General features: G+C 39.8%; 1 protein-coding gene across 1 annotated transcript in view; it reads right to left on the minus strand.

The window, feature by feature from the left end:
* The window catches only part of LOC131690887 (uncharacterized), a 354,785-nt gene extending 337,904 nt beyond the window's left edge, over positions 1-16,881 (minus strand). Inside the window, exon 1 of the mRNA XM_058976959.1 lies at positions 15,832-16,881. Coding sequence (XP_058832942.1) covers positions 15,832-15,883 — 52 coding nt within the window. The 5' untranslated portion in view covers positions 15,884-16,881. The remainder of the gene's footprint in view (positions 1-15,831) is intronic.
* Between the last annotated feature and the right edge of the window lie 1,633 nt (positions 16,882-18,514).

The raw sequence follows: 18,514 nt of genomic DNA on the forward strand, positions 1-18,514 counted from the left end.
TTGCAACATTAAGAGTTCTAGAACGGAACACAGTCGATTTTGTGTATTTCTACACACAGAAATCTTTATACTGCGCATTGGTTCGGAGCAACTTGGAGTACGCTGTACAAGTATGGACGCCATAGAACACATTTCAAAATAGCTGACTGGAACCCGTTCAGAGAAGTTTTGTACGTTTCGCTCTCAGAAAATTGCCTTGGAACGACCCGATCCGTCTTCCGCCGTATAATAATAGATGCATGTTGCTAGATTTGCCAACGCTGGAGTCTCGCCGCACGTTGGCTACATCCATAGCTTGCAAGGAATGTTCATTTTCGATATATTATCGAACAATATTGACTGCCCGACATTCTCTCAAGGATTCATTTGTTTGTTCCCCCTCGTGATATAAGAAATCGTCCACTTCTGTGGACTCTTAGGCACCGTTGTTGTATCGCCAGAACAACCCGGTAGACAAATGTTGTAGCAGATTCAACGAAACTGTTTTAGTTTATGACTTCCATACCACTAAATCAAATTATAAGTTAACAATTAGAATTTTTTAAAATTGACACTAGCAATAGCATTAAGTGTAATCTGTACGATGTATATCAAAGATGTAGCAATAATAATAAAAAAATCATAATCATTATTCCGTTCAGGGTTGTTTATAACTTCTTAAATTTGCACATTTCTTATATGATGAAATTGGTCAGAGTTGGTTTCAAACTCCGAAAATAACACATTTTCTCTACCACTTAACATTTAATTCAATCTTACCTAGTGTGACCACTTTTGCGTAAGGTCAGATCCGTAGATTACGAGTTTGTCCCACCAGCATCGGAAATTTGTTTTATGAAATGTAAATTTAGTATTTTTGTATTTAGATTTATATTTGGAATTAGTTTCACTTCATAACTTTTAATAAAGAGCTGAATTGTAGCTTTGGGGCGCACAGTGGCGGATCTTCAAACAAAAGTCGGACAAAACCTCAAATGTTACCTAATTTGGCTGAAAATCACAAATTTTGAGCCCATTTTTGATGCCAAAAGTCGCAAAATATTAAATGCATTTTTCCATACAGTATCATTGAACCTTTCTTATAACTATGATCCCGTTTTCATGGAAGAACACTACTTTAAATCCATTGTATAACCTGTTGGTTTATTGTAGATTTTCTAAGTATTTTACACAAAACACCATGCGCCTCCATATCAGCAAAAAAGCTTCAAAATCACCTTAAACCCTTTTGCGCACCTAGGCACAGAACGAGACCATGACATTCGAAAAGTAAAGGTTATTTCCCATAGAATGTATACTATGTGACCGTTCCGAAATGATTCCGAAATTTGTACAGAATACATTAGTGAAAAAAATATTTTTGATCCGGCCCCCTCAAACATATTTAAACGAAAAAGTTATAGGTCGAAGCAAATTTACCGAATGTATTTTAATCGCTAACCAAGCTCTTACGTTCCTCTACACAATGAAACTAGTTGTGCTAATCATTCGTTGTTCGACTTGCGCTCGGATAAGACGTGTGCTAGTGCTTTTGCAGTTGCCTTCCCCGGCTCAGTTTTTATTGTGTCCAGTGCTCAGTGCAGTGTCAAAGCCAGTTGTGATTGCTAGGCCTTTGTTTCGAAAACAAAGTGTGTCGTGCTGATATTGTCAGCGAGTCCCAGCAAAGGTCATCGGCATCGAAAAGATAAGTACCTGTTTCCCTTCTACTATTATTTTCTGTTTTGCCCTTGATACATTCCGTTACTGCTCTTTTTATCGTTCTTTGCGCGAAGTGCTGATCTCGCGCTAAAATGTCCCTCGACGGTCAGCCCACCGATGATAATATGGATGATGAAACATCCCCTGATAAGCCTCCTACCAAACCCCCTCGCCTAAAAGCATACCCAGAGAACTCGACTGGGCCATTTGTGGTTTACTTCCGGACCACCAATAAATCATTTGATATTTTGAAAATATCACGTGATCTGACAGAGCATTACTCGGCCGTGACCCAGATTACAAAGGTTCGCGCGAATAAGTTAAAAATTGTTGTTAGCGACCTCGCACAGGCAAACGGGATTGCTTCCTGTACCCGCTTTACGCAGCATTATAGGGTGTATGTACCGTGTGTAGATGTAGAGGTCGACGGGGTCATAACCGAGGCGAGTTTGACATGCGAGGACGTGCTGAAGTATGGGGCTGGCTGTTTTAAAAACCCCCTACTAAAGCCGGTGAAAATATTAGACTGCAAGAAATTGCACACGCTCGCTGGAGATAAAGAACCCTATGTACCATCAGCCTCGCTTCGGGTGACTTTCGCCGGATCGTCTCTTCCAAATTACGTCCTTCTGGATAGGGTTCGCCTGCCTGTACGCCTGTTTGTACCGCGGGTAATGAACTGCAGCAACTGTAAACAGTTGGGCCATACAGCCACCTTTTGTGGCAATAAAAAACGATTTGGCAATTGCTGTGGGGAGCATGAGGATGACTCTTGTGACAAAGACACTGAAAAGTGTGTTTACTGCGGGGGCCCTCCGCATGCTCTTAAATCATGCCCTGCGTACAAACAGCGCGGGGATAAAATTAAGCGCTCCCTCAAGGAACGCTCGAAGCGCTCTTATGCAGAAATGTTAAAGAATGCTTCGCCATCTGTCCTTTCCGAAAACTCCTTTGCTCTTTTGGCTCCTGTTGAGCAAGAATCTGATAATCCACAAGAGGGAACATCTTTTGTTAACCCGGGGGAGTCCAGGAAGCGGAGAAATCCTGCCTCCCAAGGTATCCCAAGGTGTCCTCCTCTGAGAGTGCGCCAACCACATCTAATAAATCCAACGGAAGTGCTGCACTAAAGCCGAAGCAATCTGCTCCCGGATTTGGAAATTTTAATTCAAACAAGGAGTACCCACCACTTCCAGGGACACCAGACACCCCAAGTGTCCCTCTTTTTCAAACAGACACTCAGTCCAGTAATGGACTAATGAAATTTTCTGACATCGTGGACTTAATTTTCACAGCTTTCAATGTTACCGATCCTCTTAAAAGCCTTCTGATACGTTTTCTCCCTATAGTGCAAACATTTTTGAAGCAGTTGACTACTAAATGGCCCCTCCTTGCAGCGATCGTATCCTTCGATGGCTAAGTCATCGAACGAGGTCACTGATTCGATCACTGTTCTACAGTGGAACAGCAGAAGTATCCTCCCGAAAATCGATTCCTTCAAATTTTTACTAAATAGTTTAAAATGTGATGTTTTCGCATTATGTGAAACTTGGTTAACTTCCGATATAAATCTCAACTTCCACGACTTTAATATAATTCGTCTGGATCGAGAAAACCCCTATGGAGGAGTACTTTTGGGGATTAAAAAGTGCTATTCTTTCAACCGAATTAACCTCCCTTCGACACCAGGCATTGAAGTTGTCGCTTGTGAAATAAGGATCAAAAGCAAATACCTTAGCATTGCTTCCATCTACATTCCCCCTAGAGCGTCGGTAGGGAACCGAACGCTTTGTAATATCACGGAATTCCTACCGGCACCGCGGCTAGTTCTAGGAGACTTTAACTCGCACAATACGGTATGGGGTGGTCTTCACGATGATAACAGATCAACATTAATCCAAGATCTTTGCGATAATTTCAACATGACCATCTTAAACACGGGAGAAATGACACGGATTCCTACACCACCAACAAGCGCAAGCGCGTTGGATTTATCTCTATGCTCGACTTCGCTACAGTTATATTGCACGTGGAAGGTGATCCCTGATCCCCACGGTAGCGATCATTTGCCTATCGTGATTTCAATTGCTAACGGTTCAAGACCATCGGAAACAATCAATGTCTCATATGACCTCACACGGAACATTGATTAGAAGAGTTACGCGACCGCGATATCCGCTAAAATCGAATCCACTCAAGAACTTCCTCCGGAGGAAGAGTACAGGTTTTTGGCTGGCTTGATTCTCGACAGTGCGAATCAAGCTCAGACTAAACCAGTACCCAGCGCGAATACCCATGGACGGTCTCCCACCCTGTGGTGGGATAAAGAGTGCTCAGAGCTGTACGCGGAAAAGTCCACTGCATATAAGGCCTTCCGGGAAGACGGGTTACCCGCTAGCTATCTACAGTACGCGTCGTTAGAAAGGCGAATGAAGAGTCTAATGAAAGCCAAAAAACGCAGTTATTGGCGCCGGTTCGTCGACGGGTTAACGAGAGGAACAGCGATGAGCACTCTTTGGGGTACGGCTCGACGTATGCGTAACCGTAATAGTATCAACGAGAATGTGGAATATTCAAACCGTTGGATATTCGCTTTCGCCAAGAAGATCTGTCCGGACTCTGTCCCGGTACAGAAAACGTGCCGCGCCGCGTCTCCTCACGATACCGCGAACGAAACACCGTTTTCGATGGTGGAGTTCTCACTTGCCCTCTTATCGTGCAACAATAACGCCCCGGGGTTAGACAGAATCAAATTCAACTTTTTGAAGAATCTGCCTGACACTGCTAAAAAGCGTTTGCTGAATTTATTTAACAAATTCCTTGACAAGTTTCATGACTGGAGGCAAGTGAAGGTCATCGCCATCGCAAAATCGGGAAAACCAGTCTCCGACCACAACTCGTACCGACCAATTGCAATGCTTTCCTGTATCCGGAAATTGTTCGAGAAAATGATCTTGTTTCGCCTCGACAATTGGGTCGAAGCAAATGGCTTACTGTCAGATACACAATTTGGCTTCCGCAAAGGCAAAGGGACGAACGATTGCCTTGCGTTGCTTTCTACAGAAATCCAGATGGCCTATGCTAACAAAGAGCAGATGGCATCAGTCTTCTTGGATATTAAGGGGGCTTTTGACTCTGTTTCTATCAATGTTCTTTCAGAGAAGCTGCATCAGCATGGTCTTTCGCCGATTTTAAATAACTTTTTGCTAAACCTGTTGTCTGAGAAGCATATGCATTTTTCGCATGGCGACTTAACAACATCGCGATTTAGCCACATGGGTCTTCCCCAGGGCTCATGTCTAAGTCCCCTACTCTACAATTTTTACATGAATGACATTGACGATTGTCTTGCCAATTCATGCACGCTAAGGCAACTTGCAGACGACGGGGTGGTCTCTGTTACAGGGCCCAAAGCTGCCGATTTGCAAGAACCATTACAAGATACTTTGGACAATTTGTCTGCTTGGGCTCTTCAGCTGAGTATCGAGTTCTCCACGGAGAAAACTGAGCTGGTCGTCTTTTCTAGGAAGCGTGAGCCGGCGCAACTCCAGCTTCTACTCATGGGTGTAACGATCAATCAGGTCTTCACATTTAAATATCTCGGGGTCTGGTTCGACTCTAAAGGTACTTGGGGATGTCACATTAGGTATCTGAAACAAAAATGCCAACAAAGGATCATTTTTCTCCGGACAATAACTGGAACATGGTGGGGTGCCCACCCAGGAGACCTAATTAGGTTGTACCAAACAACAATACTGTCGGTAATGGAATACGGATGCTTCTGCTTTCGCTCCGCCGCGAACATACATTTCATCAAACTCGAAAGAATTCAGTATCGTTGTTTGCGTATCGCCTTAGGGTGCATGCAGTCGACCCATACGATGAGTCTCGAAGTGCTGTCGGGCGTTCTCCCGTTGAAAAATCGATTTTGGGAACTCTCATATCGATTGCTCATTCGATGCGATATCTTGAACCCGTTGGTGATTGAAAACTTCGAAAGACTCGTCGAGCTTAATTCTCAAACCCGTTTTATGGCCTTGTACTTCGACTACATGGCACAGAGCATCAATCCTTCTTCGTATAATCCCAACCATGTCCGTTCTCTAGATACTTCTGATTCTACTGTATTCTTCGACACATCCATGAAGGAAGAGATTCGTGGAATACCGGACCATATACTCCCACAAGTGATCCCCAATATATTTTATAATAAATTCCGAGAAGTCGACTGTGACAAAATGTTCTACACTGACGGATCAAATCTCGATGGGTCCACTGGTTTCGGTATCTTCAATAATACTATCACCGCTTCATTCAAGCTCAATGATCCCGCTTCAGTTTACGTCGCAGAGTTAGCTGCAATTCAGTACACCCTTGGGATCATCGACACTCTGCCCACAGATCACTACTTCATCATCTCGGACAGCCTCAGCTCTATCGAGGCTCTTCGTGCGATGAAGCCCAAAAAACAATTCCCGTATTTTCTGGGGAAGATACGGGAGTCCTTGTATACGTTATCTGAAAAATCTTACCAGATTACCTTTGTTTGGGTCCCCTCTCATTGCTCTATCCCGGGCAATGAAAAGGCCGACTCATTAGCAAAGGTGGGCGCATTAAATGGTGACATATACGAAAGACCAATCTGTTTCAACGAATTTTTTAGTATTTGCCGTCAGAGGACACTCAACAGTTGACAAAACTTATGGAGCAATGGTGAACTTGGACGATGGCTACATTCCATTATCGCGAAGGTATCAACGAAGCCTTGGTTCAGGGGGATGGATGTGGGTCGGGATTTTATTCGTGTAATGTCCCAACTCATGTCTAACCACTACACGTTGCATGCACATTTGCGGCGTATTGGGCTTGCGGAGAGTAGTCTGTGCGCTTGTGACGAGGGTTATCACGACATCGACCACGTTGTCTGGGTTTGTGCCGAGTATTGTGACGTCATGTCTCTGTTAAAGGATTCCCTTCGGGCCCGAGGTAGACCACCCAATGTCCCAGTCTGGGATATGCTAGCAAATCGCGATCTCCCCTATATGTCCCTTATTTACAATTTCATTAAAACGATAAATATCCCAATTTAGCCCCTCTCTTTTATTTCTTGTTTTTAGAAATTTCCTCTTGCTTTGTGGAACCGATCAGCTGCAGAGTGCCACTATGTAACCGCCGTCGCCTTCACCACTACGCCTGCATAGAAGGAAACTGAAGCGAGAGCGACTCGATGTCCGATGACTTTTGAAGGACTCCCCGCGGGTCCGAAGAATACCATCCGCCAACCCGGTACTCGACGACTTACTAGACTGAGGCGCAAATTTGTTTCGCTGATCTCCCGTTTGCGCGATAGTTGCAAGTTTTGCTCTTCTTTCCCTGTCACCATATACGTCTTCTCTCCCCTGTCCTCGATACACCTGCTGCTACACTGATGTGGAAATAAGCCCCCCTCTGAAATATCTTGACCAAGCATAAGTCTTCGTTAAAAAACCAAATTTGATTTCTGTATTCCTAGTTTTAAGATAGCTGTAATTTTTACTCTTTATTGAAACTCTTGTCCTCCATCTTGTAAATAGAATTGTATCCCAAGTTTTAAGATATCTGTGAAATTTCTCATAAATATTTGTTCCACCTTTTGTTAGTTTTAAGATAACTGTAAAATATTTCGTAAAATACTATTACTCCCCCTCTTGTATATCAAACTGAATCCCTTGTTTTAAAATTTTTCATAAAAAAATCTTGTATATTGTATATTGAATCTTATTTCTAGTCTTAAGATAGCTGTAAACTTTTTTTCTTGCATAAAAAAAATATTTCAACATTGTAACATCCTAGTTTTAAGATATCCAAAATGTAAAAACAAAAGAATTTGGCACCGCCAAGCTAACGCATTTGTGCCTATCAAATAAACGAATTGAATAAAAAAAATAGTTGTGCTAAAATCGGACCAAAATCAAAAGTGCAACATGCATTTGAAGTGAACAGAGCAATAGTGGTTTCGAAATAAAAATCTTTAAAAAGTCCGGACTTTTCTACGTTTAAACTGATGTTAAAAATCGTTTTGTTTTCCAATGATCATAATATTTTGAATAACCATTATTAAATAGGTATGAGAAATTTAGGAAAAAAATAAAATATCAATACTTAGATTTTATCCAGCCTCCAGCTACTGTGGGGCGGTTTTTTGCAACATCATTTAATAATTTGAAGTTTTACATCAGGAAATAGATCATTTTTGTCGTCTGTGGATCACGAATCAGATTTCTTTTTTCACTGGAATTGCCAAATTATGACAATGGTTTGCATTATCGTAAAAAATAGAAAAATGACCTTTTTGTTTAGATTTGCACACTATTCTGGACATACAAAGGAAAGAATATCGACTTTGTTTCATACTTGGATTGCGAGCATATAAAATAATTAATTTAATTTTCATCGATGCGCGAAAGAGAGAAGCACACCGAATGCGAAAAGAAATGAAATAAACTGGATAGCTGGAATATGCGAGAAACAGAAAATAGGAAAGTTCCTCCTCTGAGAAGTAATTAACTCTAGCAGAGAAGTAATTGAAAAATAATAGATCAACGTCCTTTATGGCGGCTCCCAGCTAGCTAAGATATCACGAATAAAGATACTGGGTTGTCTACACCGGACTCTTAAGGCCTGACAGCACAACATTCTGAATACGCCCAAACAGCATGCTCGATGTATTGGTATCCCTTGTCACAAACGCATAGTTTACAACTAGGGTGCCCGATATGAAAGGGATGTGAATACTGTGTACAGTGAATGGACATGAGCTTGGACATCATGTGATTGAAATCACGACCTGCTTTAAACTCCTCGAACCACGATTTCGATGATTACTTTAGAGATAATGATATATAGCCACCATCTAATCAGCTAATTCTGAAATCGGAATCCGGATCATTGAACCTGTAGAGGACGGATAAATTGAAACTCGACAAGCCAACAAAATTTCCAATGACCAATGGATTCATAACCCCGTATCGGATGAGCAGATAAGAAATATGCCAGAAATTTAATTTTATCTTGGGCAATACATTAATAACAATACTGCAACGAATGCAAGTTGATAGTGCGAGTGTTCACGGCAGAAAGAAAATAATACTCAGTTAATGAGATATCGTTATTATCGTTTCCCGGGTGAACACCCTACCAAGATCAAATTAATGTGCGATAAAAATTAATCCTTTGTTGGCATTTACTCTATCAATATCCTCTTCACCTACATTTAGAGTCGAATCAGCCTCCGTGTACTTAAGTGCGAAACATCAGCGACCATTCAATCCACTACTAGAAGCAAAAGTTTAGCCGGACAACGCTTCAATGAAAAGCCGCTCGATTTTTTCCTGGAGAACTCGATACCCGAATTTACCGCCAAATATTCAAAGATATCTTACAATGGTTTTTCGCTAATCTGTAGCTCTGCTTCAGAGACCATGTTATCACTTGCCATTTGTATTGGTGTTTTCATAAGTTGGCAAGATATTTCTCGATGACATTCAAGTAAAAAGGGTAAGGAAGGGGGCTTAAGCAAGAGCCTTATGGAAAATCCATGTAGCTGCTTCAATAAATTGCACTACTGCTATAAGAAAAAGTAACGAGGTAATGACAACAAATTGTACGAACGGTGAAATTTATCAGAGATAACTATTTCTACAGTATTGTAAGCTCTCTTATTAGCCAAGAATAAAGAAACCATTTGCTCTTTAGAGCATATGCTAGTTGATTTTTGACGACAATTGTTAATACCCTACCCTTTGAGAAAGGTAGATTGATTTTCCATAACAAGTCGATGGTCTTAACCAAATTGTCCAAGCGATAGAATAGAATTTCAATCGGCCGATACGAATTGTGGTCGAAAGCTGGTTATCTCGGTTTATGAATAACAGTCGCTTCACTCCGAATCGCAACACAGGACAACGCGCGAGAAGTTTGAAACGAAGCTTTTTCGAATGAACAGAAGAACTCGTATTCGAATGTGTAGCTTGCTCGCATAATCATCGGCTAGTTGATTGTCAGGATTTTTCTAAGCTGCCACACGAGAAACGGTTGGTCCTGGGGTGGCATTCCGCATCACACTTTCTGAAGTCGTTTCGACTAAATTGCGGCATTACGTATCGCAATCGACCAAGCGTTCGAGCTTGTTTGATTGCGGTACTGGATTCCGACTGGCTATTCGAGCGCAAACTGTCAAATAAGAGAATAAACTTAAGGAATATATTTGTAAATCTGCTACGAATATGTTTAATAAAACCAACTTTCGTTAATTAAAAAAATCATTTGATCGATCTCTTTAATTGAAAAAAATCGCTGTTGTCAAACATCTACCTAAAAAGATCGGATGTAATATATTATTTAGAAGCCCAAAAACTTTTTTTTTCGTTCAATGTACGAAAAATAAATACATTTATTAGCCAGGGCAAGGTATAAATTCCTCTGTCCCATCCCAAAGGAGTGACATTAACTTTCTTAGCCAAGTCACTCCCAACTATTTATTATATCTCCTCTAAATTGAATCGGTCGGTACGGTTGTCCTCGTTTTTTCCTCTTTAAAGATTCACAACAATTCGTTAACTAAACTAGTCATTAAATGATTAATTCAACTGCCGTCTAACTTTGAAACATCTTCAAACCCAACTCTGACTGCCTGGCCATTTTAATATTTGCGACATATCCCAATATGCTTTAAATATTAATATTGACAAGAAAAATATTACAGAATAACTGCAGTGTTTTCTAGGATGTTTTTCAATACTGGCTGTGTAAGGGTTAGAGTAGAATAGAATAGAATAATGTACGAAAAATAAATACACCGTTTTCGAAATATATTCGTACTATATAGAACGATTGCTAAATGAACGAATTTTTTAACAGTTGGACGAATTTTTTGCTTATTTTTTATTAAATATTAAGAATCATGTTAAAAAAATTGTATAATTTTTTTAATGGATCTCAAATTTCTAAACCAAGGCAATTTAACGCTAAACGGCCTGTAATAGACCAGCTATAATTGAAACATGTCATGAAGTACTTCCAGATCCATTCTTAATCTTCCGGCAATCGCGTTAGTGCACTGAGGGCACGCTGCTCTGCAAAACTAGCGAAATCGTCTTAGGGCACCAGCGGCTGCTCGTTCAGTGGGCAATATGTGCGACTTCCGGAGGGTTATATATTTACACAATTTTCTCAGACACAAGAGATCGCGGATTTGTTCAGGACTACGCTACAGAAATGCATCGACTGGAAGCGACAGAAGCTGGTGTTGCTGCTGACGCCGGAAAATCCTCTATACAAGTCAATGTGTCTATTGGATTTGCTCGGAAACCTGTAGAGAGAAAAACCCTTAACAGGAGTGCACGGAGAGTGTGAACGGCCTTCCAACATGCAGTTCGGCTTCCGGAAAGGCAGTTGGTGGTCACATTAGACGTGAAGAATGCTTTCCACAGCCTGAAAGCAAAGATATCGGATGCCACTCTTTGCCCAGAATCACTTGACCGATCTCATCAATCTACCGTGAGCAGGCTAGTTCCACCGCCGAGAACTGGATCAAGTAAGTTGCGTGAAGTGCCAGTGCCAGCGAATCGGAAGTTCAGAACCGACGTCGATGCTCGAGTGGATCACGCCAGAACTGAGTGCTAAATGGTTCACACAACAGGTATCGGTATGGGGAGAAATACCGCCGCCGAGAAACTCTCAGTTGGAAATGGGTTGATTCGCCGTCAGGTACTAATTATACGAGCAGATCATGACAAAAACAAGGAGAATGGTTTGCGGAAATGGGAGAAAAATAGCTAATTGATATGGGAGATAAATGGCTACAGGCCAGGCATTTGAATATTTTTAAACGTTGCTACCGTACAGACATTTCCAAATTCCAACGAACTGCGTCGAATAATATATGACACCCGGTACTCAGGGTCTCCGTTGAAAAATCTGGTTTCAGAGTCTGTCTATCTAGTCTTTCTTCATATGAGAAAGACAAAAATGCAATTTTTGGAATCCAAAGAATCCGATTTCATTAAAGTGAGCTTAAACAGAGCTCCTTTTCTTGCGAGGCATCACGCATGACTAGGGGTTTGTTCAGAAACACAAATAGTGTCCGGCACTAGCTTAGTTCTGTCACTAAGTTAGTGGCGGATTCTGATGGGACGAATTCGAAATGCAAATTCTATAATTAATTTACTTATAGGTTTTGTAGAAAATAAATTACCAAGAATTTTCTCCCTAAGGAGAAATATACCATAGTGTATCAGATGAAGTTTTTAGCTCTCTGATGTGGTTGTATACAAGCTGGGGAAAATTGCAAGGATTTTAAAGATGTACACGGAACGGAGCCAAACGATTATCATGTAAAACGAGAAACATAAGCAGCACTCTCTTATACGAGCTTTCGCGAGAATTGCTTCATTAAAATAAACAGCTCAACCCCGCTATCTGAAATCGTCCTACAGAAACGTCCACGAGAATAATCGACGGAAAATGTAACAGGTCAAACTGATTTTTTTTTCTAAAAACGCAATTCAAATTTAATTTGTCTGCTAATTTTCTTAATTTTGCTCTCATTTCGTGAATTTATGACCGATTATTCGGAATCCTCAAGGGGTATATCAGGCATCCAAGTGAGGTGACGGATGAGTTTTGAAGAAACATCTTTTAAATTTTAGTAGATTCTTTTTGAATCTTGGCTACCGAAAAACGGTTCCGAGAGAAGCTTAGAAAATGTATCTACCTACTTTTCTATCATTCCAGCAGTTTGGATTCATAAATTTATAGAAAATGCGAAATTCTCCATACCATGCGCTCCCAACAGCTCGGTATGGCTATTCTAACACCAGTTTGGGATGAAATCAAATAAGAACATTTGACGCCATTTTGAAAACCAAGATGGAGGTTTTCCGTTTATCACAAAATAGCGAAAATCATCATCAATATGGGTGTCATTTGAAAGTGGATGGTCTGCAAAAGCGGGAAATCGATGATTGACGCCATTTTGAAAATGATGGAGGTTCCGGTGTTACAATGACAACTACTATCAACATGGGTGTCATTTAAAAGGAGGGGATCAGTAGAAAATAGAAACTGATGGTGAATCATGCACTATACTTCTTGTTATACAGGATGAGGAATTATGAGGAATTACAATCTTGTTCATATTAAAATTAAAAACATTTATTCGGAGTGGCTCCATTGGAAATATAACATTTATTGGAATAAAATTTATTTAGTTTTATATTGAGTTTGACAGCCTATGTACATAGCTAATGCTATAACGAACTAATTTTGTTGTGATGTTAGGACTATTAGAAACATCGTTCTCCTATATCTACTACGCGCTAGCAGCTGTCGCTGCAACAACTATTCTATATTTTTTGTAACAGTCCATGGAACAAAAATAAATCCATGAATCATATTACAAATTTTCGTGAAATTCTTCACTTGAAAATTTCAAAACCATGTACCGGGTTGCACGAAAGTGAAAATGATTAGGAATACCTTTCAAATTTGTGAACTTATTCAAAAACAAGCAATAACCAGCTCACCAATCTGTGAATATCATACGGAGTTCCACTAAATTATTCAAGTAAAATTATTAAGATCATGCGCAAAATTGCATATTTCATGAATTTATTATCATGAAAGTATAAATGTATTCTGTGATTTTGGGAACTATTTAAAACTTTGATTGCGTACTTGTAGCGTACCATAAAAATTTAAATACTACTTGGGATGGTAAGCGTAAACCGCCATCTTGATTTTTAAAATGGGGTCAATCACCAATTTCCGTCGTCTGCCGACCACTCGCTTTAAAATGACACCATTATTGATGATGGTTTTCATTATTTTCTGGTAACCGAAAGCCACCATCCTGGTATTTGAAATGGCGTCAATCATCGATTTCCGTCTTCTGCTGACCACCTGCTTTAAAATGACACCATTATTGGTGATGGCTCTCACTGTTTTGTGTTTACTGGAAGCCATCATCTTGTTTTTCAAAATGGAGTCAAAAATAAATTGATGTTTTCTACTGAACACCCCATTTCAAATGATACCCATATTGTTTTATGGTTACCAGAAACCGCTATCTTGGTCTTCGACCAAAAATCGATGTGTGGCCCCTGCGGCAATGATTAGCATTAGGTTATATTAAAACACTGTAAAATCAGCTAATCTTTCATCCAGTGTTAATTCGTTACTCATTATGTAATACAGATCAATAAAATTGTTCCAAAATTTTAGCAAGCGTCTGGTTTTAAAGCATACTACTGTTTGTCATATAGTCTACCATCAGGCCAGTAAAGATCTGCAAGCCGTAGTCTCTCTACACCGCAGTGGCACGACGTGTGACAAAATTTTAAAATTTGTTGTCTTGTAATTGTAATTATTTTGCAAATATTTATTTTGTTTTTCTCCAAGCTTGAATAAAATTATCTCATATTGCTACAATAATCGGTTTGACGCAAAATTTAGTATAGTTTCAAAACATATCTTGCGCATTTAGCGCCAAAGAATTCATATGCCTGTTTTTCAAAATACCATTATGGAGATGCTCATAAATCTGCTTGCTAATTAATCGCTTAAACAACTTTATATTGTAATTTTTCCTAATTTTGGAATTCACTTCTGTTAACAGATGTGATTAGTTGCTATTACTGATAGCTGTCATGCCATGCCATGCCAATGTTTAGCCATAGAAACCATTTTTTATAATCTTTACTATCTTATAATTATCTTGGTATGGAGAGACGCCACTGTGCAGAGATGGCAACCCTATCCGTAGGTGTATAGAAAAAGTAAACATTTCTCAAGGAGCACTAGTCCAAACATTTTGAAGATCTAAGAAATTGAGATCGGGTAAACGAGAGTCAATGATTTGATTTACCATATGTTAGCCTCACCAAAAATCATGCTGAGATTGTTGTCTTTCAATAAGATATCAACAGCAAACCACATTTATATTAGTAAAAATTACTGTGCTGTTGCATGTTTTGGTTGCACTTCTGCGAAACAAAATGTGCAGGTTACCTGTCGACAATCCAACATTGATTTGTCGTAAATACGCTCCCGCAGTTTTTTCACCGAAAACTAGAAAACTTCCGATCTTTCAAATGAAATTGAAGGATTGAAAATTCATTTGCAATCTTGGAAGATATATAGCTTTCAAAAAACCTATTTTTGTTTTGAAAATCGCCTGTAACTATGCAAACAAAAGAGATAGAAACTTTATTTCTTCGGCAGAAATGTGTATTTATAAAAGTTCTAAAAACCTCTAGAACAAAGTATTAGCGAGAAATTAACACATAAAAAGAAATTAATAGAAAACCAATTTTTCAAGAACCACCCTACCTTAAATATTGCAAAAATCATATCACATAAACCATTAGAGATAGCCACATAGTTTCTTCACAAAAGTTGCTTCAATTTGATTGATTTATAACTTTGTAGAACATTATGTAGCTTAATTTTACCTATCTAAGAAGTTGATACTTTGAACACCATAACCACAGGGACCACCCTAATTCAACTAATATAAAAAATTGACAATAAAGTGCTAAGAAAGTTTGCCGAAGATACTGTATATCTAAAACCAACGGTTTAAGCTCAAACAGTCTTGTCTTCCTAAATACAGCTTTGGGACCATAGTGCATTGGTATACATTAAAGTTGCTTTTAGCGTGGAGAAATCGTGCCGCGTAAATTCAAACCATTTCACGAAACGACAATCTCGATCGAAAAAGACGCGTACTTAGTGTTTTGAATGTATTTAAAATTGAATGCTAGAATATATGAATAAATCTACAAAAATATAATTAGCATGTTACGATCATTGATTTGAGAAATCGGGCTTTTCATTACCTCTATGTCTCAACTTATCTAAATTTCTGCTACATTCTGCAGGTAATACATAACTTGCAAATGATTCAGTTAAAAACATACTTCAATCAAAAGAAGAAAAAAAATAATTGCACCAATGTAATAACAGCCATTTAATCTCAAACCAATCACGTAACCAGCAGAATCAAACTAGCATCAGCTTCACTTGACCCATCATTCATTATCACCACCACATATCAAGCGAGATCACAACAGACAAAAAACACCCGCACAAACTTACCCAAACTCCAGACCAGCAGAGTCGTTAACAGTATTCCAGTTATCCTCGGCATGGTCGCTTCTTGATTAAAAACGTTCCATCAGTCGGGCACCCACAGCACAGTTCATGGCCCTATCCGCCTCCTTAAAAAATTCCCGGAGGCAATCCACAATCCACACAGAGAACGTTATTATTCTTTTGGAATCTCCAACCACCAACCGCTGCTGCTCCGCGCGAAAACCACAGCAATATTCGAAATGGAAACGAACCAACTTTTCACCATTTACATCCACTCGGGGCAAAATGGAAAATTTGAAACGCAAACATCCATATCTCTGACTTCACTTTCGCTTGTAATTAAACATTTTCCCTCGTTTGCTTTCGCATTATGAGGTTATGTTGACTAAAAACACTCGGTCGGTTGAAAACTTTGCAATCTCGTTTGGTACTATCAAGAGAAATATTTATATTCCCGTTGAAATTTAACTTCCTATCAGCATATTATATACTCTTCTCGCTTACACAGAAAATTGAAATAAATTTATTTTACTGTAATCCAAAATATGCACACAAATCGTAGTATTTGCTAATTAGTAACACATCACAATTCTGATTACACATATAACATTGATTCGTGCTATAATCCAAACGCATTACACAGTACTATATTAACCGGATAGCACCAATTATCCTTCCAAGATCACGTCCCGCACGCGACTAACGGCCGAGTAATCCTTTTTCACCTTATTTATGTTTACGTTTTAATATTTATCACCATATAGTAGGAGCATCCTTTACCCACATCACATCCTCTCCGCTCTGTCTCTCGCAAACGCGTGAACGATCTCACCGGTTTTTAAATTCCGACCCCGAGAATTCATTGCCGAAGAGAAGAAAAAACCATCACCAATCCACCACACTACCGCGAAGACCCAAATGGCACCTCCAAACAAACCCCCTTCTTCACCACCGCCTTCCAAAAAAACAACCTCTTTACATTTATCCTGAACCACCTCCGCCAAGGAAAGCCGCGCGATATTTCCCGAACGGACCACAAACGACGACTGACGGCAAACTGATGCTGCAAGCTGGTTTAAACGGTACGGTGCGTTTCCCATTCATAGTTGGCGTATAGGTACCCGAAGCTCACTCGTGCCAGCGATGTCCGCTGATTCCGGAAAGCATTCCGGCACGTTAAGGAGAGAAAATAGTAGGTACTACACCCGTACTATACGATCGGCCACCATGCAAGAGAGAAAGTGTTTACTGCTGATGCTGGCTTGGCTGTGCGAACCACCCACCACCACCCACCTCGACAGTGACGTGGATGTTTGGGGTGAAAAGCTAACTGCTCGAATAAATGAGACAAGTTGCAAACCACCGCCAGTTGCAAGCAAGGTTGTGTGCATGTAACTGTTGAATATATTTCCCAGATTACGAAATGGCGAGTAGGCGTGGTAAATATTGGAATAAGTTCTGGTCGACTTGTTGCGCAGAGGTGAAATTACATGGGTTATTATATGTCGATTTCGCTTGAAAAAGAAAACTTCCCAGTCTTTTGCACATTTTCAAATGAAATCTTTAACAATAATTCGATGTCATTCAAAACTGACCAAAACATAAAAATTATCTTGAGATGATACCATCGGACGTAGTTAATACTACTTTTGCAATTTCGACCACTTGGAAAGAGGACCTACAGAATATGTGCAGTTTAAAAAAGGTGTTTAAAAATATTTTTTGAAGATGCGAATATAATAGGGATTAGGGAAGCTGCTCAACATCGAACCGTCTACCTAACTTATAACCTCATATAGAAAGGTTATGCAATCACTCTGAAAAACGTCAACCTAATCCCGGCCCGGAGGGCCGAGTGTCATATCCCATTCGACTCAGTTCGTTGAGATCGGAAAAAGTCTGTATGTGTGTGTGTATGTATGTATGTGTGTGTATGTGTGTGTATGTGTGTGTGTATGTATGTGCGTATGTGTCAAATAATGTCACTCATTTTTCTCAGAGATGGCTGGACCGATTTGCCCAAACTTAGTCTCAAATGAAAGGTGCAACCTTCCCATCGGCTGCTATTGAATTTTGGATCGATCGGAATTCTGGTTCCGGAATTACGGGTTTCAGAGTGCGGTCACACAGAAATTTCTCATATAAACTATAGGAAAAATTAAAAATAGAATTTTTATTTTTGATGCTAAATGTGTTCAAGGTGCATGAAACGTCGAGATTTGATGCAAACTCGAAAAAAAAATTTGACTACGATTCACTTTTTTGGATTTTGGCACATTTTTGCCTTTCTCATATAGAAAGGTTATGCAATCACTCTGAAAAACGTCAACCTAATCCCGGCCTAAATTTTTTTTCGACTCGTTTAGGGTTTCTGGATTTTAACAGGGGCGTAGTTGATGGTTTTTCGGAGAGGGGTTACACCCCCCATCTACTGTTCGCGCCCCTCCTTTAAAAATCTCCTTAAATCACCCCTCAGACCACCACCCCATCCAGCCCTCATACTCCTCCCTTTCAACCCCATCATCTTTAAACCACCACTATATCACAAAGCATACCAATTTAAGCTGGGGAGTCGTTCGTTCATGGGACTTTCGCCCTCTTCACATACCCAGCCCCGCATGACAAAATGAGTTAGCAAGCAGATAACATTGATCTAATGCTGATTAGGCTAATGGAGTATGATATT

This window comes from Topomyia yanbarensis, chromosome 3, assembly GCF_030247195.1.
Source record: "Topomyia yanbarensis strain Yona2022 chromosome 3, ASM3024719v1, whole genome shotgun sequence".
In the NCBI taxonomy this organism is placed as follows: Eukaryota; Metazoa; Arthropoda; class Insecta; order Diptera; family Culicidae; genus Topomyia; species Topomyia yanbarensis.